This window comes from Drosophila serrata, unplaced genomic scaffold (genome assembly GCF_035046125.1).
Source record: "Drosophila serrata isolate PLE 108 unplaced genomic scaffold, ASM3504612v1 contig_272, whole genome shotgun sequence".
Classification (NCBI taxonomy): domain Eukaryota; kingdom Metazoa; phylum Arthropoda; class Insecta; order Diptera; family Drosophilidae; genus Drosophila; species Drosophila serrata.
This window is the reverse complement of record NW_028257170.1, coordinates 10,434,415-10,461,913: the sequence shown is the minus strand read 5'-3', so window position 1 is coordinate 10,461,913 and position 27,499 is coordinate 10,434,415. Positions and strand designations below refer to the sequence as shown.

The 27,499-nt window shown below is 41.1% G+C and overlaps 2 protein-coding genes and 1 non-coding gene across 8 annotated transcripts in view; 1 reads left to right on the top strand and 2 right to left on the bottom strand.

The window, feature by feature from the left end:
• The first annotated feature begins 277 nt into the window (after nucleotides 1-277).
• LOC110190289 (uncharacterized) lies at nucleotides 278-4,634 on the top strand. Of its 2 annotated transcripts, none has more exons than XM_020960667.2 (2): nucleotides 278-838; nucleotides 2,432-2,591. In XM_020960667.2, exons 1-2 carry the CDS (start codon nucleotides 390-392, stop codon nucleotides 2,448-2,450), a joined length of 468 nt encoding a protein of 155 aa, XP_020816326.2. In that variant the 5' UTR covers nucleotides 278-389; the 3' UTR covers nucleotides 2,451-2,591. The 2 variants fall into 2 exon arrangements, with proteins under 2 accessions (XP_020816326.2, XP_020816325.2); XM_020960666.2 differs by having other exon boundaries at nucleotides 280-834; nucleotides 2,432-4,634.
• Nucleotides 2,644-27,499, bottom strand: part of skd (mediator complex subunit skuld) — a 30,381-nt gene continuing 5,525 nt past the window's right edge. For 4 of the 5 annotated variants that reach the window (XM_020960888.2, XM_086833689.1, XM_086833690.1 and 1 more), the window contains exons 3-13: nucleotides 25,174-25,489; nucleotides 18,293-18,386; nucleotides 18,144-18,227; nucleotides 16,950-17,410; nucleotides 16,136-16,847; nucleotides 12,416-12,596; nucleotides 11,713-12,326; nucleotides 6,587-11,615; nucleotides 6,398-6,512; nucleotides 6,219-6,334; nucleotides 2,644-6,158 (exon numbers count right to left, since the gene is read on the bottom strand). In XM_020960888.2, the coding sequence (XP_020816547.2) occupies nucleotides 5,775-6,158; nucleotides 6,219-6,334; nucleotides 6,398-6,512; nucleotides 6,587-11,615; nucleotides 11,713-12,326; nucleotides 12,416-12,596; nucleotides 16,136-16,847; nucleotides 16,950-17,410; nucleotides 18,144-18,227; nucleotides 18,293-18,386; nucleotides 25,174-25,489 (8,106 nt within the window). In that variant the 3' untranslated portion in view covers nucleotides 2,644-5,774. Of the gene's footprint in view, nucleotides 6,159-6,218; nucleotides 6,335-6,397; nucleotides 6,513-6,586; nucleotides 11,616-11,712; nucleotides 12,327-12,415; nucleotides 12,597-14,964; nucleotides 15,472-16,135; nucleotides 16,848-16,949; nucleotides 17,411-18,143; nucleotides 18,228-18,292; nucleotides 18,387-25,173; nucleotides 25,490-27,499 lie in introns of all 5 variants that reach the window. The other variant, XM_020960890.2, reaches the window with a different exon arrangement.
• On the bottom strand, nucleotides 17,959-18,106 carry LOC147643559 (small Cajal body-specific RNA PsiU6-40). Its single transcript, XR_015272083.1, has one exon.

Genomic DNA, 27,499 nt, shown 5'->3' with positions numbered 1-27,499 from the left:
AGAAATAGCAAAGCGTTCAGTTAAGTTTACACATTTTAATCCTTTATATGTTGCTACAAAAACTACATATTAAGAAATTTTTTGTGTATATGTATTTTAATACTAATTATTTCCCAAGAACATAAATAAAATATATAATAAAAGATTTATTTAATGAATATGACAATCTAAATGCCTACAAATAATAAGACTTAACAACAAAACCTATTCTATACCTAATCATTACTTACTAACGTAACGAAAAGCTCGCGTTTGTAACGTTTTGCGAAAGCTAGACAACCCTGAAATCCCCTCCCTATTTCGCTTTCCAACACTGATTCGTGGAGCAAAAAAGCTGCTTCGCCTTAGTTTTCAATTTCAACTGCGCGCAAATTAGTAAATTCCCGAAAATGAATCTACTAAATATGCTTTTGGAGACGGACTCGATGGTCAAGATGGTTACCAAGGATGCGGAGCAGTGGCAGCAGTCTATTCAAGGTGGCCGGCTGACCATGAAGCAGGTTAAGACCATAAACCTTCAGATTTTTGACACCGAAAATCAACTGAACTCCCGGGACTCTCGTCGCTATCTGCAAACGCGGGAGAAACGTATCAATTACTTGTTCGAACGACTCCAGCAACCACTATGGACGATGAACCAAATCCTCAAGACTCTGACGCGGATCAGGGACAACACTGACCGGATGCACAATCGCCTGGCGCTCTGGATGGAGGATCCGAACGTGGCAAAGCACAAGATCGCCTCCAATCTGAGATCCCCGGAACTGCTGGAGCTATTGGACTTCCTCAGCGGGCGTTACAGTGCCGAGTGGGAGGTCAAGGAGGTGGTTGTGAGTGAGTATGTGTGATCTTGCCACAAAGAGATACTTGGTGTTATACTGTTATACTCAGCACTTAACGATTTCATGAACTTTAACTTATTAAATTGAATTTTCGGTAATTTATCTTAATGGCCCAAAATCCAATGATTCTGAAATGCCAAAAATCTCAAAAGATTAAACAGTTCCTCACAAATAACGGTCATCAAGTCTTTAATAATTTCCAATCAACAGAATCTACCTTATTAGCATCTGAAAACTTTTGATATTATATAGTTTGATTATATAAAGTCGTTTACCAAAAGATATTTGTTCTTAAAGCCCATAAGTTTCATAAGTTCTTATTTTAAATTATTATCACGGAATTGGTGAATTATTTACTCTAGAAAAGGTTTAATAGGTTGCTGTTAGGGTTTATAAAACAGATACATATTATATTATATTCATTATATTATTAATATGATATAATATACATTATATACAGATATATATATATATATATATATATATATTATTATATTATTAAAATGAATGTATTTATATCTTATATTTTTCATGTATTTATCGAAAATAATTCAATTAAATATCCATATTATATAATATAAATAAATAATGTATTAGCTATTATAATCTTTATAAAGACAACTTAATGTTGGCAAATCAAATTTAAACCTAAATTAAACCATAATATTCGTTTAATCTTTATACACTTGCAGGGTGTTATAATTTCAGTCAGAAGTTTGCAACGCAGTGAAGGAGGCACCTCCGACTATATAAAGTATATATATTCTTGATCAGGATCAACAGCCGAGTCGATCTAGCCATGTCCGTCTGTCCGTCTGTCCTTCTGTCCGTCTGTCCGTCTGTCCGTTTCTACGCAAACTAGTCTCTCAGTTTTGAAGCTATCTGAATGAAACTTTGTAGTTAGCCTTCTATATACTCTCACTCGTATATATGTCGGAACGGGCCGGATCGGACGACTATATCATATAGCTGCCATAGGAATGATCGGAAAATTTTTACAACAAAATTTTTTACTTTTTCAGTTTTCAATAGAATTGGATCAAATTTGAGATATAGCCATTTTACTATACTCTACAATTTTGCATAAAATTTTATGAAAATCGGACTACTATATCATATAGCTCCCATAGGAACGATCGAGAAATTAATACAATTAAATTTATAACCTTTTCAGTTTTCAACTGATTTTCATCAAATTTTAGGTATGGGCATTTAATTTAAGTCTTAAATTTTGTAGTAAATTTCATGAAAATCGGACGACTATATCATATAGGTGCCATACAAACGATCGTTTGATGTGGAGGAAAAATGCAAATCAGTGAATGAAAAACTGCAAATATAATATGTATAGGTGAATGAAATGAAAGCAGGTATTACTTCATTGTTTTTTAACACAAAGATATATAATTTGTATTGTATGGTTTTTTATTCATAGAAGTTCTATCTGCAAGGGTATATAAGTTAGCTTCCTTTCTTGTTTTTTTTAATATATATTCCGATACATATAAAAAATCAATATAGCTCTTTTTTGTGACTTACCCTTCCTATATTTAAATTACAATTTAAATGGTTTTACCCTTTCGTTCCAGGGGACTTGGAGCACATTAACAATGCCAAAGAGCTGGACTTTTTTGTGGAGGCGTGGTCTATTTGTCGCCATTCGGATGGATATGAGTTCCAGCGTTTATTGGGCGATTTTTACGACAAGATCGGGCGGCGTAATCGTTTCCTGATGTCAGCCCCGTGAGAGGAAACGGAAACCCACAATAAACAGCCATAAGTTTAAGAAAACCACATCTTATTTTTGAATTTGATGTTATTTTTATTTGAAAAATGTTTTGTTTTTAGTTTTGTATTTGTTATCGCCTTGCTTCTTGCCAAAAACAAATCTATAATCTGTAAAGAAATTACAAAAATTGCAATTTTTGTTTTTTTATTGTGTCATTGGTTGTTTTTTCTCTTATTTTTTTTTATTTTTTAATTTTAATTTTTTTTGTGTTTGCTTTGCACATTTATTTGTTAAAATTTGACCCATTTTGTTGACCTTTGCTATATTTGCTCATCGATTTGTTGCTCTTGTTTTTCGCTTTCTGACTTTTCTTTTGTAGCAAAACAAAACTTAATTGTAATTTGACTACAACAACATTTTGTTTTTGCCCATTATATAATATTTAATTGTATATATATATAATATGCAATTCTGTAGCTAGATTTTGACATACACGTTCTCGTACCCAATCTTGAATTACTATATATATATAGTGTGTGTGTGTGTGTGGTGTGTCTATAACATGCGTCTTCCTCTTTCTGGCTTTTTGTTTTATAAACAAATCTCTCTTGTCTTTCTTCCCTTTCCTCGACTGCTCCTCCTCCGTTTATTCCGAAACTAAGTTAACTTAATAATTGCATACTTTTAGGCTAGGCTAGTAAATGGTTTTCCTCCTTTCAAAACGCTTAATGCACTTTTTTGTATTTGTATTCTCATTTTCATCTTATCCTAAAAATGTTTGTTAATCGTCTTCAATTAGTTCTTGTCGAGCCTGGTAAACGACAATGAACCATGCCTGGTTGTGTGTGTGTGTCTGTGTGTTGCAGTTGCCACGAATTCCAATTGAAAATGGATTGCAGTGGTTTCTCCTTACCTTAATGCTAAATCTTTATTTAGAAAATTTTTCAACTCGTAAATTGAGTTTTTTTGTTGTTGCATTTTTTTTTTTTGTTTATTAAAAAAACTGTTCCCTCCATTTTTGGTTTTTAATTCCATATATATATTTTTTTTTCTTTTATGTTTCCTTTTAATGCTTCTTCTTGTTGTCAATTGTTTCTGTAAATTTTGTTTTTGAGTTTAAACATTTTTGTTGTTGTGCTTTACAATTAATTATTGCTATAATTATTTGCTTTTTTATTGGCGCCCGAGGAGGGACGCCCCCCGGGAAATTAATGAGACTCTGGCATGTGTGTGTGAGTGTGTGTGTGAAACTGAAACCATAGCTAGGAAAAAAGGCCTGCGGATCAAGCATGATCGATTATAAGTAGATCGAATCTCTAGAAAATAATGATTGTAAAGCGATTTCCATATTTACAGCAGCGTGCACTTGCGTGATAAATAGATATACATATTATAGATATAGAGATATGGATGATCTATAATCTGAGCGATAGGATACTTTAATGCGAAATTAAAAAATGAGGCGGCGTTTGTTTGTTTTTTTTTTGTTGCAAATAAGTTCGGGTTTTTATTACACAAAATAGAATACTAAAAATGAAATCGAAACTACTTAAAAGATATGCATGTGTGTGTGTTTGGGGGGTGGTGTGTTTATGTGATAATTACTAGAAAACGTCTTTGTAATCGTAAATTTTTGTTTACATAATTTATGCTAATTAAAATGTACACAGGTAAAAATAATTTCATTGTTTAATAAATGGTTTTTCTTTACAATTAACTGTTTTTGTTTTTTTTTCTTTTTGTTGTTTAACTTAAGCCTAGCGAAAATCAATTGTATTTGTTTGTGGTGTGTGTGTTGGTGTAGTGTTGGTGAGTGTAGAAAGCTTTCCCTTTGTTGTTGTTGTTGTTTGTTTACAATCATTGTTTATTATTAATTTGTACACATTTTTCGTTTAAGTATATTTCATAGTTAGAAAATTGGCTATGTGAGTGGTGTTTCTCTTGTTTTCTTCTTTTTTGTGTATTTTGAGAGTGTAAAGTTAAAAGTTTCAACATAGACGAGACAAGACAACAAAATATTTTTAAAATTTTAGACACAAATTAAAAAAAAAAAAAAAACAAAACACACTGTTTCCTAACGCTCATCCTAAAATCTAGCTCCTGTTCTTTGCACTTAGTTCTACTACTCCTTCATCTGCGCTTTGCGTCCCAGATATACATATATATATATATTGTTTTTTATATATGCAAATTTACAGTATACCGTTTTCGTGTTATGTATATGTTTTTGTTTTCTTTGTTGCTTCCATCGATTCTCTTTGTTTTGGGCTGTGTGTTCTTAAGCTTTTGGGGGAAGAGGGTTTCATTTTGTATATAATTTAAATTTAAACTAATTCTCTCGCCTTGCACACACAAAAATTTACACAATTTATTTGATTTAATTTATTAACCTTACGCCTCCTCCTCTCCTTTCCTCTCCCAATTTGTTGTAAACTAAACACTATTTAATTACACTTTCTGCTTGTTTTGCTTACGCACGAAATTGGTTGTAAATATGTACAAACTTTTGTTACTTATCGGCTAGCTATATGTTAATTTCTCCAATCTCCACTATTAGATATATATATATATGCCTACGTTGTGTGGTTTGTTTGTTTGTTTTTTGCTTTTCGCTAACCTCTCTTTCATCTTGTTTTTTTGTTTTCGTTTCTTGTAAATTTATAAATATTAAACACTAATCGGATAATATATATATATATGTGTATAAAAAAATAAAATAAACAAACAATTCTCGCACACACTTGACACTTTTTTACAAAATTCTCGACAATTAATAAATATAGTAATGCTGTTTCTAGACTTCCTATCGAGGTGAACGATAATCGATAATCGCCGCTCTCTCTTTCTCTCTGATCGATCTGATTGGTTGTTTAGTTTGTATCATTTTAGTTTTCTTAGTTTCGTGTTGATTATGCTAAGTAATCTGTGCGTTGCGTTCACTGCCTGCTTGTTTGCTGTTGTTGTTGTTTGTTGTTGGTGTTGGTGTTTTTTGGGTTCTGTTAACTTCGATTCTTGGGTTGTTGTAGACCTTTTACCGGTTTTCTAGAGTTTGCTGTTGTTGCTTTGAGTTTTGATATAATAGAGCTAGTGGAAGTTCTGCTAAAAGGAAGCATGCGACTGCGTTTGATTGATTCAGCTTTTGAGTGGTTGTTTGTTGTTGTGTTGCTATAGTTTTGATCCCAGATGTATAATCCCACAGATCCTTAGGCTATGGCTGCCGTCAGATAGTACAGATCCATCAGAGTCTGCACATTGATGGGCAGACAGGAGAGACGATCGTGCGTATTGGAGTCGAGGGCCAACCATGACAAGGCATTGTAGCCCTCGAGTACGAACCGCAGTACATCCGCTGTGAGAATAGAGTCCAACGGATGATCATTGGCCGACTGATGGGCATTGGTCGAGTTGAGGATATCATCGGCTGTCTGTATACTAGGCACATGCAGGTGAAGCGCCGTCTTGAGGAAAACGGGGCACACATCCTCCAGATGGGGACAAGCGGACCAAAACCAGGCGGGCATACGGCCCGTGGGCGCTGTGGAAACCATGTAGCCCACCGATATTGGTTGCTGGTTGAGTGAACCAACCTAAGGAATCATTAGGTAAGTTACCATATAGAGGGAAAGTTCAAATAATAAGTCATTTACCTCCTCCACTTCCTGGGGCGGAGTACACTTGAAGTTATTGCCACCGGCACTCTGCCAGCTTCTATTATCATCCATGCGTCCGGGACTGCCATGATTGGAAACCCTGTCTATGTGAGCTACAAAGGGACAGTTAATCTTAGCAACTGCTTTGCGCGTAAAGAAATTTATCAAACACTTACTGTCCCAAAAAATGTCGCCAATGTCAGCGTCGCTAAAGTCTTCGTTTCCCTCCTCCTCAAAAGTAAGGAAGTCATCATCAACTTGAGGCTCATTTTGAAACTGGCGGGTGAAGGGCTGTGCATGGAAAAAGTTAATGAAAAGTTATTAAAATCATTGCAGGAAATGTATGATTAAAATGATTTACTTACCGCACAAACAGCGCTGGTGGGAAATACCAGAATGTGGGTACAGGTCACATCCTGTGGGGTCGACAACGGATTCTGCATGGATATCTGCGAGAAGCGCTCATCCGGCGTAAACTGATCGGGCATTACGCGCAGCTTGGCATCCGGCTCCAGGGTCACCAGACACGCACTCAGTATCGTTGGTGGATACATGAGTGTACACTGTTTGCACATGTCCTTGAACTGCTTGGAGGCCTTTTGCAGCTGCTGTTTGCTCAGCAGATAGCTCCACGACTTCAGTTCGCTGTGTCCAATGCGACCAATCCGTCCAATGACCAAGCGCCACATTTGCGACGTCTGCGAGATGAGACCCATGATGAAGTCCATCAGCTTCTTCAGTGCCACATAGCGTGCGGGTGCCTTGCGTCGTCTCGCACGATTCGGTACATCGATATTGATGCAGATCTTCTCCAGCAACTCGCCCCTCTCATCCGTGGCAGTGGCCAGCAGCCAGGCCTGGTCCTCGCTCAGACAGTAATTGCAATACATCACCGAGTAGCGATGCTCGTTCTGGCCATGCATGCTGCCTGCCGTTCGCGTAAAGTCCGTCTTGTCGTTCCTTTCATGCATCGGGGCCAGGACAAAGGGTGCGGTGTACATCTTGTAGGCTTTGCGATTCGGTTCGTCCTTGGTCTTCAGGAAGGCCTCCATATTGGCCGCCGTTCCGAAGCCCGTCAGGCTCTTCACGGACTGAGCGTGCACCAAGTGCCGCCGGCACTGAGAGAAGATGTTCAAGGCGAGGCACTTAATCTCGTCGGAGAAGCGCTTCCTATTGCCACACGGTCCGAGTTCCATCACCGATTCAAGCGATATAATTTGGATGCTCATCTGCGAACGCACCGAGTCGGGAACGGCTTTCAGGAGCTCCGCATAGCAACGGAGCAGGGCAATCAGGGCCAAGCGTTCCAGCTCGCAGCTATCCGAGGCGAAGGTGAACGGATTGACCACATACAGGACAATAGCTGGTGGATTAATATCCTCCAAGGTCTCGCCCACGCCCAAGGGATCGCCGAGAATGAGCGCGGGTTTGGTGTCAGCAGCAGAACCTCCTGCAGCTCCTGTGCCCTTTCCAACTGTTCCAGGCTCTTGCTTGACGTCCTGATTCGTTTCCATCGGCTGAACGGCCGGCGGTGGCTCAGTTCCTGGTTCCAGTTTAATGTTATCCGTAGGCAAATCGCCACCGGTTGTTCCCAAGTTCGACGCAGAGGATGACGACGACGACGAGTTGGAAGAGCTGCTGCCACCATTCTTGGAGTTGGAATTTCCAGTACCATCGGGTGGATTTAGCAGCGTCTTATCATTAGGCACGCGACTCAAATATGGAGCCAGTTGGTGAATAAAGGCAATGGCATAGCGTCGAATTTGCTCCGCCAAAGCGGCATGTTCCAGGGTACGCAACCAATCGTCCAGAGGCGTTGTCTCACGATCTCGAGCGACGCTAGCAGCAGCAGCACCCACCTGCAGGATGCCATCCCAGCCACGAATGGGCGTGTGCCTTCCCAGCTTGCACATCTCGTAGGTGCTGCTAAGCTCACGGAAATAGCTGCGGGTGCAACCCACTACGTGCTCATTGTCCGGACAGATTACCACGTAGACAACATCTCGGGCATAGGAGTAAGGCTCTAGGAGAAACTTATCCCAATAGTGGATGGAGTGTGGCGCCACCGATATCCAATCCTTCTCGTAACCCACCACCACGGAGGGTATGGGCTGCGGCTCGCACTGGCCAGACGCCCGTCCGGCCAAGCGATGGAACTGTCGCCAGGTGAGCGGTCCACTGACCGTGTTATAGGAGCTGGCATCCTTGGAGCCGGAACCGCCGCGCGATTTGCAATGGAAGGCACTCTGCAGCATCGGTTGAATGGCGTTCATCGTACGCACAATTTCCTTGTTGCTTCGGGTGAATCCAACGGGGAGATATGGCCATTTGTGGACTGTCAGCCGCCCGGCACCGATCCCCGCCAGCTTGTGCCGCAGCGCCAGTGGCGGCGCATGGAAGGCCGTGAGCTGCTGCTGTTGATTCTGTGAGCTGCTGCTTCCGCCGTTCCATTCCATGCTGTCCATGCGCTGGTTCTCAAACGCCAAGCGGGCTTGTTCTAGTGCTAAGCTGATCACGTCATGCGCATCCATAAATTCGAGGACATTGGCAATTGAAGCTAAGGAGGCGGTGGGTGCTCCATTCGTGCCGAAAATCCTCCTCTGCCGCGACATTCTCCGACGGTGAGCCTGGAGGGCTCGGTGCACGGAACTGCTGGAGGTCTGGATGATGGAGCACTGGTCCAGCAGCAGGTCAAATATGGCATGCGTCAGATGTTCCAACTGTGCTGCTCCTACTCCCGCTGCTCCGATCTTCTCCAAAGCCGAACTAGTTTCTCCCGGTGCCTGTATGCTCTGCTGATTCTTTCTGCTCAAACTCTGTATGATGCTGAGCAGCGTTGGCTGCTTATTCCTGGCAGGATCTTCGGCCAAGCCCGTGATTTCCACTTCGTCCTCGTAGAAGAGACCGGCGCGATGAGAGAGCCGTCGATTGACCACCGCACTAAAGCCGCATGTACACTCGACGGGATCGTCGTCCACGTAGCCGGTGATGTGCGGATTACTGCTGGGCGGCGTGCACGACGATGACGAGTTGGAACCACCGCCGTTCGGGCCGTGACCGCCATGTCCGGAGCCAGCTCCAGGCATCGAGGCGGCGGAGGCTGGTGAGCCTCCAAAGGCACTGATCATCCGCAGACCGCCAAAGGCAGCAGCTCCAGAGTTGGGTCCATTCAGCATACGTTGTCCCCCGGCAGCCATCCCTCCTCCGCTTACGCCACCTGCTCCTCCTACCGCACCGGCTGCTGCTCCAGGAAACGGATTAAAGCTGACGCCGGGCAACGGAACATAAACACCAGAATCCGCTCCACGTATATTGCCAATCTTCTGCGTATCCGCATTGCACACACACACGCTGCTGCTGTCAAAGTTGTGATCCCGGAAAACATTCAAGGCGGTGTCGTACAGCAGTATATTGACCAGCACCGAGTTCACCTCGGGCAGCTCCTGGAGCAGGCTCGCTCCTGGGGCAGACACCGCCGCCAAGCCACCACTACTAGCAATGCCCGCATCGCCAGAGTACGGCATCATCATGCCCATTTGGCTGCCAGTTCCCGATGCCGGTCCCATGCCGACCATTACTCCTCCTCCGCCGCCGCCTCCTCCCATCATTCCACCGTGCATGCCGTGCGGATGTTCCTGCGAATGCAGTGGGCGGTTCAAGTACGAGGATGTGGAGTTTGCGGGACTGCCAACGTCATACGGATACGGTGGCGGAGGATGCGTTGGCGTTCGCAGGAGGGCCGGGCTCCTGGAGAAGGGCCCGTGTCCCGGTGATATCGGCGACATTCCCGCACGCATCATTTGCTGCATCGAGCTACCCGGCGGCGCCTGCGGACAACTCAATTGATTCAGCAGCAACTGGTTGCCGCCACTGCTCAAGGGTTGCGGCACTGTTGTAGACGGAGTTAGCGGTGTCCTTGGCCCCGCCGACAGCAGATCGTGCAGATGCTGATGCTGATGCTTCTGATGGCCTCCACCAGACGCCGCCGCCGCTGCCGCTGTTGCAGCTGCCGCCGCTGCTGCTGCCGCTGCCTGCTGCTGCTGCTGTTGGAGATGCTGATGCTGGAGCTGCTGCAACTTTTGCTGATGCAATTGAATGCGCTGCTGCAACGCCTGATGCTTCTGATGCTGCTGCTGTTGGGCCGCTGCTGCCTTGGCCAGGGTGGCCGCTCTGGACTTGTGGCTGCTCCAAGTGGGCTGATAAAAGCATCCCGGGGGCAGGTTCAACGGCGGTAGCGTCTGGCTGGGCAAATTGGTCAGCGGAGCATAACGCGTGGAGCCCACAAATTTCTCCTGCTGCGGCGGTCGATAGACATAGTTCCAATCATCGATGGCCTCCTCCACGGGACTGCCCAGCTCCAGGTTATATTCCTGCTGCTGCTGCTTCACCAGCTTGGAAATGCTTGTCTGCTGAATGGCGGCCATCACTGTGATGGGAGCAGCCTGAACGGCAGCCAGGATAATACTGCTGTTGGTGGTGGTGTTGTTGCTGTTGTTATTGTTGCACGTGGCGGTACTGGTGCTGTTGATACTACTCGCCATGGTGGTGTTGCAGGTGGCGGCGATGTTATTGGTCATACTGGTCGTGGTGGTGGTGATGTCCACACTGAGATCCGTCATTACCACATCCGTTTGACAGGGACTGGAGTTCGGGTGCTGCTGTTCGTGCGACGGCGGCGTGGGAAACATTTTGGTGAGATCCTCCGCTTGAATGTTGCCGGCTCCTCCCGTGACCGTTACTGCCGCCGCTGCTGCTTCTGCTGCTGCTGCTGCTGCTGCTGCCGCTGCCACAACACTGTTCACCGCCGTGCTCCGTTTGAGCTCATCGATTGTGTTGGTCACCGCACTGCAGCCGCCATTCGAGGGATTATTGGAATCGGGCGGCGTGTGTATCTGTACACTGCTGCACTCATCGTTGGAGCTCGTCTCGAATAGCTGTTCCAGGTCGTTGAGCGATGGATTTAGACCTTCGGCAGTGAATAGATTTCCACCGCCGCTTCCACCGCCACTGCTGTTGCCGCCTGATGACTTCGAGGTCTCCTTGCATGATGGCGAATGCAGTCCCGGCTCCGTTTTGATATCCAATCCCTGGAAGAAGCTACTGCTGCCACCGCCACCGCTATCGGTTTCCGTCGCATCGTTGCCATTGGCTGCACTACTGCTGTTGTTGTTGTTGTTGGCGATTCCAACCAAGCCGCCGCTGGAGCTTCCGGCCGATGCAGCTGATGCCGCGGCTTGAACCTCCAATGAGAGCAACTGGTTGCCATAGACAGAGCCAGGCGATGGCATAAGTGGCTTTACATGCGTATGTCCCTCATAGAGGTTTTTGGAATAACGCGGCCTTCGCTGCTTGGAGACCTCGTCCAGCTTGGGACGCTTCACTGGAAGGTTATCCCTGTGAAGATAAAAAAGCAAAGATTAGCGAACCGTTTAGCATTGGTTAAAAAAGTTTACGGACTGAATTGCTATTGAATTGCCTTTGGCTGACTCACCAGTTCTCCTGGTATTGAAAATCGTAGACGACCTCCTTGAGCCACTCTTCGTCGTAGAAACTATCCGGATCCTTGAGCGTCAGCTTTGGCGGATTGTACAGGCTTCGCAGGTTGTTCATGGCCTCCATGGTAAAGTTAACCGTACTGGCTGGCAACCTTCCTAGGCTCCCGATCCCTGGCTCCTGCTTAATAGCCATCGTGGCAGACGGCATCTGCTGCTGTTGTTGTTGCATCTCCAGCTTCTTGACACTTATGGTGCCTACTGTGCTGGCTCCGCCGCTTGTAGTTGCAGCTCCTCCTCCGCCAACGGCAGACGTTGCCGTTGCTGTTGGCGTGGGCGGCTGCTGGGCAGGCACACTGCCCGGACCAGTTCCACCGAGAGATGGCCCATTGCCGCCGGTTGCTCCGCCAGCTGAACCTGCATGATCCGTGTAGGAGGGTGGCTCCACGCTGGGTGTCTGATGGACATAGGGCGAGGCCGTGATGCTCTTGTTATCGTGCTGGTCCGTTGGCGTCGGCGCCGGCGTATTCTTGTCCAGCAGGTGGTCGATGGGGGTCGGCGGCTGCTGCAGATTCGAAACGGAAGTGGGCGCATGTGGACTCATGTTGAGCAGCTGTCGGGCAGGGAGAATAAATCGGTGGTTAGTGGAATAAGCGGACTGGATGCTGCGTCATTTGTTTTTGGGTCGTCACTTGCACTCACTTGCTCTGCGGGTGGCACCGACGTCGGTTGCGAGTGCGCCGAATTCGGATGCGGAGAGGGAGCCGGCGTGGCGGGCGATTCCACAGAGGCCACCGGCATCGAGGAGTCGCCGCCCAGTGAGTTCCGAGAGTACGTCGATGCACCGCCGTGTGGCGTTCCATGTGGCGTATTCCCGAGATGTCTGTGTTTGAGCAGAAAAAGAGAAAAAGTTTGCAATTAGTATTTTCGATGCAATATAAATTTTATCAAATATATTATATTTATTAAGAGAGGTTATGTACAATGCTCGAAACTACGGAAATTAATGTTGCTATGAATACACAGGTGAGCTTTTTGTGTATTAATCATTTAAAATAATAATAATAATAATAAAATATAATGGAATATATATTGTTGAAGGACAGCTCCAGAAGCGGAGTGTCCCAAAAGTGTAACCATAAGCAAAAATAAACAATAACCACATCCATTGTTTTTAAGATTTAGATAAATTAAACGGAACCTTTTTACAGCTGAAATATAATCGTTATTATGCAGAGATGTTTATAAATCACTAGAGTTTGGGTTTCTTGAAAGAAGGCTAATATTATAATTTAATACATTTCACAAAGTTAAGTCTTAACTTTATCTGGGTTCTTAAAAAGTTTGTCAGAAAATCGTGATACATCGATACTGTATCGATATTTCTAAGCAAAGTCGATATCTTAATTTTGAAATACAAATGCGATAAATCGATTTGTGAAAAATCGATCTGTGAAAAATAGTCTTTCTTTTAACTAACATATAATTATTGAAAATAAATTGAGTAACAAAAATTAAGTTTTAAAAACATTTTGAATACGACCAGAAAAATAGGGCAAATGAAACATTTGTGTGCTAAATCTCTATGTTTATCGATATTTTAGATATATTTTCGATACTACATTAGGGCAATATATTTTCCAATATACCTGATCGAACTTGTAACCGAGAGTCTACCGAATATACATAGCCTTATAATGAAAATAAATTGTATCAAAAGAGGATCAACTGAAAACATTAAAAAAGTAATGAAAAAATGACAATTCTCATCGGATGGCAAATGTAAGATTATTGCTTGCTTTAAGAAACCCAAATTATGATTATCAACTCTAGCGTTTTTTTTTTTAAACACCTTCCCTCTGTTTCCATAATAATAATATACAACATTAGATATGCAATTGTTATTTACAAACTAAATAAACCAGCGAATAAAAATCAAAATCATTCCACAAAATGCATAAAAAATCTTGAAGGAGAGAGAAAACACAAAATAACAAAATAAGAGGAGATGCATCATGCGCGGCGCCAAAACCAAAATAATACGCAAACCGAGCGAACATCGCACCAAATCGAGTGTACTTGCAACACGGGCCATGAGTAAATGAGAACGGCAATGGAGGCGGGTTTGGAGGAGGGGCAGTTTAGAGATACTAAGCTAGTTAAATGCTACGAAACGTGTTGGATATGTCCTCCTCCGATCGGAGCTATTGTACAATTGGTTATTATTATTATTTCATTGTTGCTGCTTGCAATTGTGTGTTTTTTTTAGCGTTGCTCTTCTGTCTTATTTTTGTAATGTTGCTAATGTACCATTTACCAAATAAACGATTAAGTGAATTAGAATTAAGAGTTGGTTATTTTGCAAAATGACGACGCGCGAATGTTTCTTTTTTAATTATTTGTTTCCTTTTTTATATATTGTGTGTGTTGTGGTGTGTGTGTGTGCTGACTCCTCTTTTTATTGGGGGGGGCGAGGGGCTTGGTGAATTAGGATGAGCCCCTTTTTATAAAAAAAAATTAAATTTATGATTTCAGTGTATTTGTTAGACGGGATAAGGCGCCCATAATTAAATGCTCAAAACCAAATAACAAAATAATAAAACATAAGAAATCATAGGGTTAACAGAGCGTGTGTGAAGAGAGTGGATAGAACAGGAATATATATTTATATATATACATATATATATGTATATATGTTTTTATGGAGAAAGAGATAAATTAGGAGAAAAGGGTGGCGTGCATACAGTTGCGGTGGAAATATAAGTTTACTTTCTTTCATCAGGCAATTGATAATCTCTTTAATATAAACCTTATCCTTTATAAAATATTTTGAATTAATTTTTTCCTTTTAAGAAATTCGAATTTTTAATACAGTTCTAAAAGGATTACAAATAATATAGAATATATAGATATTTCGTTTTTTAAGTTTCTTTAAAATTAAAATGATCTTTAAGGACAACATACTGCTTGAAGTTTTATACTGATATTTAAATACTTTAGAAGTATAAATTCAGTCAAGTATAATATATACCTTAGCGTTATATATTACAGATTAAAAGCCAATGTATTATTATTTGCAACTCTAATCATTTCCAACGCAACTGTGTGCAAATAGGGAAAAAAAATCAAAAAGTAATTAACTAAAGAGCGTATCAACTTAGAAAAAGATATAGGCAGCACTGGCTATAATGAACACACGCCAACCAATATTATTATTTGCACTTCACACTCGCAACACTCAACACACAAACCTTTGTTTTGGTATATTGGTGTCTGTTGTTGTTGTTGTTGTTGATGTTGTGGTGTTGTTATTGTTGTTGTTGCTGTGATTTTTGGGTCTAAAGGTGGCCATAGAGGCGGTGGACGCCAGCGAATGGAGCAATCGCTTGTGGAACGGCACATTGTGACGCCGATGGAGGAGAGCTGCAGCCGCGGAAGAATTCAAGGCAGAGGAAGTAGTGATGATGTTGCTCAGGGAACTGGAATGATGCGATGTTGCCGGCACAGGTGTTCCCGGTCGTTGTTGCTGTTGCTGCTGATGCAGATGTTGCTGGTGGTAATGTTGCTGGTACGTGGAGGATGACGACGATGATGATGATGACGACGACGACGAGGACTTATTGCCACTAATGCCGCCACCGGTGACTGCTGCACGCAATGCTGGCGATCCCAGCGGTTGCTGCAGTCGCTTGTTGCTGCTGCCACAGATGTTGCTGCTGTTGCTACTGTTGCTGTTGCTGCTGCTGCTGCATTGGGCGCTGAAATTTGTTTGTTTGGGTATTTTTCTTGGTCTTTTTTAAGAAACACTAAGCAACACTTTTTAACGTTTCAACGCTTTCGTAGCTCTCTCTCTGACTGCTGTTTCTTTTATCGCTGCTGCTGTGTGGTTTTTTTAAGTAACTCAAAGAAAAACTATATATAGATATATGAAGACAACGAAAAAAAAAACAAACAAAAAAAAATACGGGAAACGGGAAAATCTATGGCCTATTTTCATGCACAGATAAAACTGCCTACTTTTTGCTTTGCTAAAATAAGTAAAGGTATTTTTTAGGCATGCCATCAAAGCGGGTTTTAAGATTGCTTTTAAGGGCTCTCTTTTCAAAGGGAGCACAACTTGTCCCCTACATCAATCATAATTATTATAATATCAAATATCAAATATGTATCGTATATATAGAGATAATATATCAAAAATACACTAAATAGAGGCAGCCAAATGGGAGTTTCTTTGGGTCACAAAAAAAACGTAGAAAAAGGCTTCCAAAGCCATACTTTAGTAGTTATACTTTCATGTAAACAACTAAAGTATGCTTTTTGGAGTTCAAAGGTAACGCCTTGTTCAGAGATAGAAAAAAAAACGAGTAAATCCTCTACAGTTTCTTGGGGATTTGGGAAAGTTCTTAACCAAGGCAAACTTACTTGGTGCATATGCAGGGCGCCTTTTGCATGGGATCCACAAAGTTCCAGAGCTTCTGACGTTGCTGTTGTTGCTGCTGCTGCTGCTGTTGCTGTTGTTGCTGCTGCTGCTGAATCTGCTGCTGCACCAGCTGCTTGGAATCCTGCTGCGGCGGTTTATTCTGCTCATCCTCATCGTTAACTGCAGCCGTCCCTGTTCCACTTCCGGCGGAAGGTGTTGAGGATGCGGCTGCCACTGCCGCCGCTGCCGCTGCATCCACGTGAAGCGTGTTCATCACGCAATCCTGCCAGGCACGCTCTGGCATTTCCACGGCAGCCGAGGCGGGGATATGAGTATTGTTGGTGTTGAAGGTGAAGCCCGAGGTGGGCCGTTGATCGTAGTAGGGCTGGAAGGCGAGGCGCTCCAGGGCGCTGACCGCTTGTGGAGCTGCCTTACGAGATACATCCTTGGCCGAGACGGGATGAGCAACTCCTCCCGGGGCGCTGAGAGAAGCGGGGCCCATGGGCACAGCTGTTGGGACACTTAGGGAAGGCGGAGCGGCAACAGCAGCTGCGCCCGGTGGGCAGGATTGTGAGGCCAGAACGGCGGCCTCAGCCGCTCCTCCATTGCCCACGGAGCTTTGCATCTTCTGCATCTCAGCGAACTCCATGTGCTCCATGTCGTCCAGATCTGTGACTAGTACGTAGTTCGTGGGATGATACATCTTATGACCACCTGAAGTGCAGAAACAAAGGGTTAAACTCGATAAAAAATCTCACAAAGATCTTTTCCTGCTCATATTTTGATCTCTGAAGTTTTTGGAGTCTTTGTACTTACCCGACACTACCTCCACAACGGGTGGCACGTCCGTGTTGTCCTTATTGCACAGCGGGAAAAATGAGGCCCAATCCTCCAGGATCTTCTCGGCCATGGGATCGTTGGCCTTGTAGCTGTTGCCGGTGAGTATCGCCGCGATGCCAAATGGGGCCAGCATCACCTTGCGCGCATGCGCTGGCGTCGCGGCCTTGGCAGCTCCACCCTCGCCGCCTTCCAGTGGCTCCGTGCCATTGCCATTCGGCTCCTGACCCGGACTAGGCACTGCTCCTACACCACCAGCCGCTGCCGCCGAAGTTGCCGCAGATCCTGGCGGTGAACTGGCCGCTGCAAAGGCGGCAGCCGCCTCAGCCAAGTGCTCCTTGGTCAATGGACGCACGGCGGGATGCTCGCGCAGATCTATCGAGGCGCAAACAGTGTCACCGTGCACAAAGAACGTGAAGGAGAAGGACAAATGCTGGGAGCTATAAAAGAAATAAAAATAGGGATAATTAGATATGAGAATTTATATCGGAAGAATGTCCGAATTTATTTAATGAAAGGAGGATTATATCGATTAATATAAAACGCCGATAATAAATCGATGTTTTAAAGTTGCAATAAATGTGCGCTAAAGGAATGCAAATATAATCGTTATAAAAAATGAATTTTCTGTTCTATATTTTAACATTGATAGTTCTTTGGTATTTACAATTTCAATATATTAAGGAGCATTTTATTTGAGATAAACATATCGAAGATATACACATAAAGATAATTAAGAAAAATGAGATGTAATCGAAAGTCTGTCAGTTCAACTTATATTCATTCACTTTCTTCTTGCTATAACTTTATGATAAAAGCTAAAATTATCGAAAACCCATAAAAATATTTATGATTCTATTATGGCCTAAAGAGAATGTTTTGATAAAAACGTTTCCTAATCAATTTCATAATTTAAAAACAAAACTTCACAAGTTTGCTTGATTCTCTCTTAGGGTTTCTAAGGCAAAAAGTACTTTATAAGAAAATAGAAAGTGTCGCAGGAAGAACGATGCAATGCCACAGGCTTCAATGTCATTGCACAGAGTTCCTGGTCTTTATTCTAGGATATTTGTGATCGCTATGCAAATCGGAGTACATTCTCAGCATTATTGCATTTTCAGGGACCAATATCCACAAAGAGGAAAAAGTGTGTTTCAACAACGTAATTCTCACCTGCGTCCAAAAAGACGATCGCTGGAGGTGCAAGGCTGCACAAACCATTTTCCAAAGCGCACAATATCCTTGGTGAGGACGAACCTGAGTAATTATATAAGGTATTTATTATTATTGTGTACAATTCGGAATATATTGTTTAATATTACCTCTCCATAAGATTGTGTAGCGCCTTGAAGAGCAGCGATCGGCACTCATAGGTGAGAGCTCCTTTCCAGGTGCCATTCCAAAGCGATTGGTTAGCTAAAATAGAAATAAAAATTATAATTAATAAACTTGTTTTATAAATAAAGACTTAAAAAAGACTCTAAAGTTGGTATGATGATCCTTTTTTTTATCATTTTTACTTGGAAAGACCCTAAACACACTTATTGCCTAGATTCCTTACGATTCCGAAGTATTTCTCGAATAAATATTGAATCGAATTTAGTTATTCTATGTAAATATTTTGATATTATCAAAATACAAAAAGGAAAAACAAAACAATAACAATGTTTTTGTCACGATCCAAAAGAGCATTTTGGAAATCTTACAAAAAATGTATTAAGAGTGGAAAGTGGAAAATAACCAAACAAAAACAAATGGAAACAACACGAAAACGGGATCGAAAACATCAGGGAGAAACCACGAAGAAAAAGAGACGTCTACAACGCAAAACAATCATCCTCCCACTCTCTCTGTCTCGTTCCCCTCCCTCCAATTTCTGCTTTCCCATCTTCTCCCCTATTTTCCCTCTCGTATCCACCAACGACATGCACACGCCTACAACCAAAAATCAACCGTTTTGAGTCAATTTATTTTTGTTATTGTTTTGTTTTTATGCGCTTTTGACTTTTTTTAACGACAAACTTTGAGCAAGAAAGGAGAATTATGATTGGAAGAAGCACTAAAGAAAAAGATACATCTATAAAAGTGTGTAGAGCGGAATATGTAAATGCATTTAAAGACCAAGAAACGTGAAAAGAAAACGAAAACCGGGAAAATGAAGCAGACGAAGGAAAAGGAGAATCCCAAAAGCGGAAGTGCAAGCACTTGAAACAAAAACACCACAAAGACAACAACAACAACAATGGGGCAGCGAGTGAGAGATTGAGAGGCATATCTGAGAGCGCAGAGATTTGTGAAAGAAAAAAGAAAAGGACAGTCTAGAAATTTTTGGAAAATTCCAAGCATCCACCGAACACACACGCTTGCTCACAAATATACACACACACCTCTCCATCAGCCCATCTCTTTCCCTTTCTCCCAAAATTCTCACGCATTTACAACACGGACTGCACTGCTTTCATTTCCCTTCGCACTGCTTCTCCGTTGTTTTTTTACGCTCAGCAGCAGCAAAGCAAAGCAAATGTTGCAAATATAATTACGTAAAGGTAAACAACTTGATAAATGGACAAGGCAAAGAAAAAACAAAGAGAAAGACAATGCAATGCAATGCTTGTAATTGTTGTTGTTTTACTGGTCACTGCTTTGTATGTTTTCTTTATTTTTTTTCTTTTTTCAATGAGATCAGCGTACCGTATATTTATTTATTTTTTTGTTGTTGTACAAAGACGCTTAAAACTCACGCACACTCGAACCAAAGGGCAATGTACGATTATGCTAGTGTGAGTGTGCGTGAGAGAGTCGGCCTCTCTTCTTTCTCTTCTCTCTCCACTATTATCTTTCCCTCCATCTCATTTCCATCTCATCTCATTTCACATCCTGTAAGCCGGCTCTTTGCCGTTTTCTCTTCACCGCTGAGGTCATACACTCACATACATATCTAAAGTTCAAAGCTCGCGAAAAAAGCCCGCAAGGGTAGGCCACCAAAAGCAAACACAAAAACAAAGCCAACAACACCAAACATCGGGAAATAAAAAATAAAACAAATGCAGCTTCGCCGCTTGCTCTCTTTGCAAGCAGAAAGACAACAAAAGCGCCGAGCCGAAAGGAAACAAAACGGGACGGGACGACAAACAAAAAATGTAGAGGGATACTTGACTTGAAAGCCAAACCAAACACACATATCCTGCCATTCGATGCGGCTCCCAGACTTCTAAATTGCCTTTATAAAATGCATATTCTTTCAATATTTTCATTAACATTTTATTCGAAAACCCATTTTCCCATAACTGTTTTGAATGTTTCGATTTTGTTTTCTATGGAATTATGTCGATGTCCTTGATGTCGGGTTCCATCTAAAATTTGTCCAAACATTTCTTGACATTATCCAAATTCTCGATTCTCGATTTCACCGCCACAGCTGCTGCCATCCGTCTTTTCCTCCTTCCCTTTGCGTACCACAATCGTAGCTTCAAAGCTTCGGAACAGGAATCGGAATCGGAATCGAAAAGAAGGGCATAAGGGAATCGGAATCGACGGCGGCGGCTGCTCAATGCAAATTCCACAAACACACACGCACGCAAACTGTCTGTGTGGGTGTATTTTTTTAGCACGTGTGGTTTGTGCACATGTTGCTGCTGCTGAGAGTGAACACCTCTCGCTCTCTCTCTCTCTCTCTGGGTTTCATGAAACCAGCGAGTGTTTAAGAGATGGAGAGTGGTTGTTTGGGAGAAAAAAAAGTGCCGCTAGGCGTGCACTCGCTCACGGCGCTCTCTCTCTCTCTCTCTCACAATCTCTCTAAAAAAATAATGCTATTTTAGGTTAACATTTTGCTAACAAAGCAGATCTCCCGCTCGCTCTACCCGCACTCTTTGAGTGTGTGAGAATTTCACAACAACTGTAACGGTAACTGTAACGTATAATTAAGAGAGCCAAATGCCACAATTTTTGCATTTGCGTGCCACAAATAATAAAAAATCGTTGCCTAGCTAGCAAGCAGGCAAGCCCAGCCAGCACGTCAGTCAGCAACAAATGTTTTAATCAAGGTCAATAATCTTGCTCGCACACACACACACACACACACACACTGCAAATTGTTTAGTAAGCGCAAAAACAAAGCCCAAACCAAAAGCAGGTAAAAAACACGAATGCAAAAGGCAACAAAAACAACAGAATGAGCAAGAAAGCGCATTGTAATTAAGCTTAAGCTTGCAAACCAGTTCCAAGCTCATTCAGAGACCGAGAGAGCTGATGCAGAAGAGCGCCAAAATCCACCAAGAGAACAAAAGAGAGTTAGAAAGAGAGAGAGCAGCAGCAGCACGTAATTATTGGCTCCAATTCTGGAGCACACAAACACCAACACGCAGGGGCACACTCACACGCAGACGAGTGACAGCTGTTTAAGGTAAAAATCGTATGGCATCGCAAATACAACAACAAACATTAGGTACAATGACAACAAGTAGCGTGTGGGGCGAAGTAGTGATGGGAGGAGGGGTGTTAAGGGGGCAATTCCAGAATATATCGCACTACTAACTATTCTCGCTGGTGTTTCTCCGTCGGCGTAGGCGTGTCGCCCTGTCTTTTGTCGATGACGTCGGCGCCCCTCCGAAAAATTGGCCCAAAAATATTTACATCAAAGAAGACTTTACATGTTCCCCCAATCGACGTTTAACATTTCAGAAAACGTGCAAGTTTAATTAAATCACTCTTTATTTTCAACCATAAAATACCTGGCAGTAGTTCACAAAAAGGATTGCCTATTTAGTAGCGTATACGAAGGGGAAATAATCAAAAAAGAAAACTTATCTGTATCCATAATCTGGCAATGAGTTTTAATAAACAAATAAGAAGGAAAGTTTAGTTCAATAAGTTAAATTACGAAAATCCAGGCCTTGAACGCAAGTCGTCCCAAAGTTTTTTCTCTAAACTCCGATAGATTTAAGAATAAGCCCAATATTCATTACCCCACTTTTAAAATATTAAGAAAAAAATAAAATAAAATAATATATAATTATTTGTACACCATTACCTAGTTTCTATTCCACTGTTCAGGCTGACTGAGATTTGCGGCGTTGCCGTTTTCACCAGCAGAAAATCAGAAAATGCGAGAAACACAGCGACAGCAGCCCACAGTAACAAAAACAAGCAAAAACAATTCACTCTCTTCGTCTCTCACTCTCTTGTCACACACCGCTCTCTTTTTTCGTTCTGAATTTCATTCACATGCACGCACACACGATGAGAGACAGTTTTTTGTGTTTGTTTTTTTTTTTGCGCGAGTTTGTTGTTTATGGCCAAAAAGGCTATAAAAAGAAACGAACATTCGCACAAACGGGAGACAAAGTAATGTCAATGCAATTAGTCAATGTCCTTGTCATTAAAAAACAAAAACAAGGCTGTGTGCATGCGGGACAGAGACAGAAATATATGATAAAAAAAATAAAATAAAAACGAAACAAAATCGAGCTACGTGCATTCAACTCTCAACTCCAAACGGCACAAAAGTGCGCGCCTAAAAAAAAAACAGAAAAAAACGTTAATGCAAACAGCCAGTAAATGCTAACTGTAAAGTCACCGGCCACAGGCCACAATGACGTAGGCAGATAACGAAAGATACAGATACAAATACAAATGCAAATACAGGCGGACTTCCGTATCGCGTATCTCACAGAGCCCTTCAAAATACACGTAAATTGCAAACGGCATCTTAACACACATGAAATAAATTGGAATATTTGGATTCTTTTTTAAAAGATACTTTTAAAGAATGCAAACGAAGGAATTACTGTTAAAAGGCTTATCTAAAAGATATTTATTGACCAATTCCTAAATCTCGTCAAAGACATTACGCCGTTACGCTACGTTGCTAGTTTAGCTTATTTCAGGCTAGATCTAGCATGTATAAATATTTAAAAGCTTATTAAATTAGCGTCTAGCTTATAGCTTGAAATACTTTAAATTGTATAATTAGGAGATTACCAATACGACTGAATTACTAAAAATATCGGCAATGTATTCGATACTAAACCAATTTTTTAAAGAAAAGTTTTATATCTGAAAACCAATTTTTTGGCTTGTTTTCCAGCATATACAGCTTTTTGTAAGCTTACTTTTTCTAGCTAATTTAAGTGCTTCCAAACCTGGCAACACTGGGTAATATATTGTTTGGGCATTATGCGTTAGCCAGTGGAATTTGCCACCGAAATTTAAATTCAATTTCGAATTCTACAATGTACGTAGTTGGTGGTCAGAGATAATGGGGCAATAACAAAAATATTGAATAAATAGTGGCCACAAGCAGTGGCTGATAAGGAGAAAGAGAAGGAGTGACTGCCGCTGGCAGCGGCAATGGAAGCGGGCCGCAGGCGGTGGAAAGAGAGAGCTGCTGCTGCTGCTGCCTGCTGCCTGCTGCTACCGAAGGCCAGGCGTCGTGTGTATCGAACAACCCTCGGAAGAGCAAGAGAGATGGCAAGCACCCTTCTTCTCCGTTTGCATAATTACACAGGCAGAGAAAGAGAGAACAAGAACGCGAGAGAGCATGAGAGCGAGCGAGCGAGTGAGGGAGAGAACGAAAAACATTGCAAATGACAGGTGACGTTTTTTGCGCTGCTTCCTCCTCACTATTTTTGAGCGAGTGGGAGTGAGAGAGGAGTGGGAGGAAGGCCGCCTACGATTGACGTTTTTGCTGTTTTTCTTCTTTGCTTATTTGCCCCTGTTTTTCTTATAATTTTTGTTGTGTGTTTTCTGTTGCTGACAGATCAAAACGACGCCATGTGAGTTGAGTGACGCCAAAGGCAAATTCAGAGAGGGAGAGAGAGTAAGAGAGATGAGAATGCAGAACGAGAGCAATAATAATAATAATAATCATCAGCGGCTATCGAAATATATTTCGCGTGTTTCTCTGTTTGTTTGTTTGTTTGTTTGTGTGTCACCGTTGTTTTGACTTTTCTCACACATCAACACAAGCACACACACACACACACTCTCAAAGAGACGCGCGCGAATACACCTACACAAATGCGTCAAAGAGATGGCGAAAATGTTGTTGCTGTTTTGGTTTTTGTTGCATTGCATGCGATGGATGCGGCCTTGAAGCTTTATTAAATTCATCACCGTAAGTGTCTGTGTGTACGTGGTTGTTATATGTGTGTGTGTGCGTTAGAGGGAATGAGAAGGGAGATAAGTTATTACAATCGATCTTTAATATTGTATTTTAATATATCATTTAAAAGAAAATGATTAATTAGATCGATTGTTCTCCTAGTTTCTTATGCTCTTATTTTATTTTAAAACAAGAAAGGAAATTAACTTCGGGTAGCCCAGGTTTTGCAGGTTCCAATTAAATTAAAGGATCAAATCGGAAATATATTCGCAATATTTGAATCGATAATTATCGATATTTGAAGATGAGAAATTTTTCGAAAAATCAAAGCCAAACTTCAAAAAGTTTTCCCATGTTAGTTTTTATTATGATAAGACATTTGCATACTCAATTAATTAATTAATTTTCATATATTTGTATACATTTTTACCAATTTTAACCATGTAACTCAATAAATGTTAAAAAAATATTGACCATTTTTCCCCCCTGAAGAGACTATAAAGACGGGTGGTAATGCTGATCATGAATATATATTATTTATAGGATAGGAAATTAATTCCTAACAGCGTTACAATCTTCTGACTAATATAATAATACCCTGCTAGGGTATAGGTATTAATTAAATCGATTCTTCTCATAGTTATTTATAATCTAGTTTTACTTTTAATAGCCTATAGATAATGCAAAAAATTATTTAACATTAAGTGATGTAGGCCTGTCTTCCATATATTATAGAACCGATTTTAAAAGGGATCAAGCAACAACAAATAAAAAAATATGTAAAGATGAACTTCTAAAATCTGATATTTGAAAATGCATTTTTGGTAAACAAAGCTAAAACCTGTATTGTTTATAAACCCAAATTCTATTTATTCTAATCTGATCCTTTAAGAGGAAACTACAGGAAAACAAGCTATTGGACATTAACATTAAAAAATCAAAATGTAATAATGATTCATATAAAAACCTTTAAGATATTTTGTGATTCTGATTATTTTAAATAAAATTAGTTGATTTCCATAAAAAAAAAATATTAAGATCATTGCATTTAGGGATAGTTTCATGGAGATTATCTTATAGTTGTGCGTAGAAATCACTTACCCGCAACACGTAGCAGTTCGGCATCGACGAGCTCACTGAGATCGGGCTCCTCGCCGTACCAGAAGATCCATAGCTCCTTGGAGGCGGCCAGGGAAAGGGGCGGGTGGACCTTGGTCGAGGTGGTGATCTCGAAGGTTAAGGCATTCTGGTCGGCGTTGTCCGTCTTGATGGACTGCACCCGCCGCCACACGCAGAGCATGTCCGCCTGGATGCATCGCGAGTAGGAGCGCAGGATCGGGTCCGCCAATGGGTCACTAGACGCGTTTGGTCGCTCCCCGTTAACGAACTTTCGCCACTTTATTCCACATAAATCAGTCTGCAATGAAAAGACGTAAGTTAATCACTTGATACGTAATTGAAAGCCAGGCAAATTGTTGTATACATAATGCCAAATAGGTTTGGTAATATTCCCCCCACTGATAACCAGCGCCACCGACGTCTTTATCTATAGAATAGTGTTGTCCTATCATTTGTTTACCCCGCCATGACGAAAACTGTAATGTCAACACAAGATCTGAGTTTAAGTGACGTACTGCGAGTAGCAAAGTCTCTCGAATTAAGAATTGTTATTGCAGCTGTCTAGAACAAAAATCTTGAAAAATGTGGCACTTTAAATCATAGAAAGCAGGTTCTCCTATTGTTTTAGGTTTGTTTTCTCAAGATCTACAAAATTAAAATGATCATCTATACGTATTAATTCTATTGTTTTAGTTCTACTTTTACTTTTTAATTTTAAATCTGAAACTATATGTAAAGAAGATTCATTTGTTTAATAGATAATAGAATAATCGTTAAGCCTTCTGAAATTAGTAACAAATACATTTGAATACATTCCATTTCATAATAATAATTCGCAATAAATTGTGAAATCTTAAAGATGCAGTTGCCAGGCTTGCATTATAAAATTAAAATAAACTCTACATCACTTTCTGACTCACTGATGTTTACATTTTAATAGTTAAGTGTTTATCAGTTTGAAGAGTAAACAGAAATCTAACGTTGACATTAGATTGCATTAGTAATTTCCGATTTTGCAAAAGTATTTCAATAAATCATTTCAGGGTTAAAAATACAATTGATTTTAATTTCTATTTCCGCTCTGTTGAATACCATTTAAGAACAATTTTTTTAAGATTAATAGTAAAAATTATTGCAATAAATTAAATAAGTTTAAAGAATTGTATTCGTTTAAATGTAAATTTAACAACAAATCTTTTTCTGCATCCTTTAATATCTTTTTTTATTTTCAACTGATTAAAGAAACTAAAAGGTAATTTGTTTAAAAAAAGAAAGAAAAAGATAATCATCTTGAATTGTTGCCCACTAATTCAGCAGTGTTGCGAAATGCCCCACAACACACACTCTCGCACACTCCATACACATGTAACACACATTCCTCACTGCACTTGGCAGCTACAACAACATTAACATAAATAATAAAAGCAACAACACGTAGCAAAGCATAAAAACGACCAAAGCGAAGCTCGAAAAATTTTCCTCTGCCGCCGCAACTCAAAACAAAAGCCCAAAGTGGGGGAAAAGAGAAGAAGAATACGGGAGAAGAGAAGAAAACGAGGGAGCTGCAGTGGAGCCAGACAAGAAAAACAAGAAGAAAAAGGCAGCAAAAAGAGAAAAAAAGAAGACTGACTGACTAACTGGGCTCTTTGGCTTTTTAGTCTTTTAGCTTTTTTGCTGTTTGGGGTCGTCATTGGCGGCTTCCGTTGAATACCTACTGGATTTGTTGGCCAAAACATAAGCTTATACACAATTCCGCTAATATTTTTATATTGAACAATGCATATTTTCAATTGGTTTCAACTTGAAATTCCAATATATTCTTCCCTCTGTTAGCTGAGACAAAAATGCATTACTTTTCAAAACGAAGCTTAGAAAGCCGTAGGTCATATTAATATTAGGTAGCATTTAAAAATGGTTTAAACAAGAGTAACGCGATTAAATACAAACCAAACCGCAAACCAAAACATGGCCTAACGATAATAATTACACCAAAACCAATCTAGAGATAACAGAAAAGCAAACGATTCAAACTTTCTCATTATAAATAAGGTTAAACCGCATAAATTCCTTAAAAAATAATACCCAAATAAATCATATTAAAGTGTTTAAACTCTAAACATTCAAAGTAAAATATATCCCTATTAATTTTTGTGAAATAGCTTTAGGCATTTCTTTACTTTAAGTCAAAAAATAATATATGGATATCGTCATTATCGTGAATTAAAATTTCGTCACACCGCAAACAAATTCTAATTATTACTCATATTTATTGGTTAATCACAAGTTTTAATAAAATAATCCGATTAAA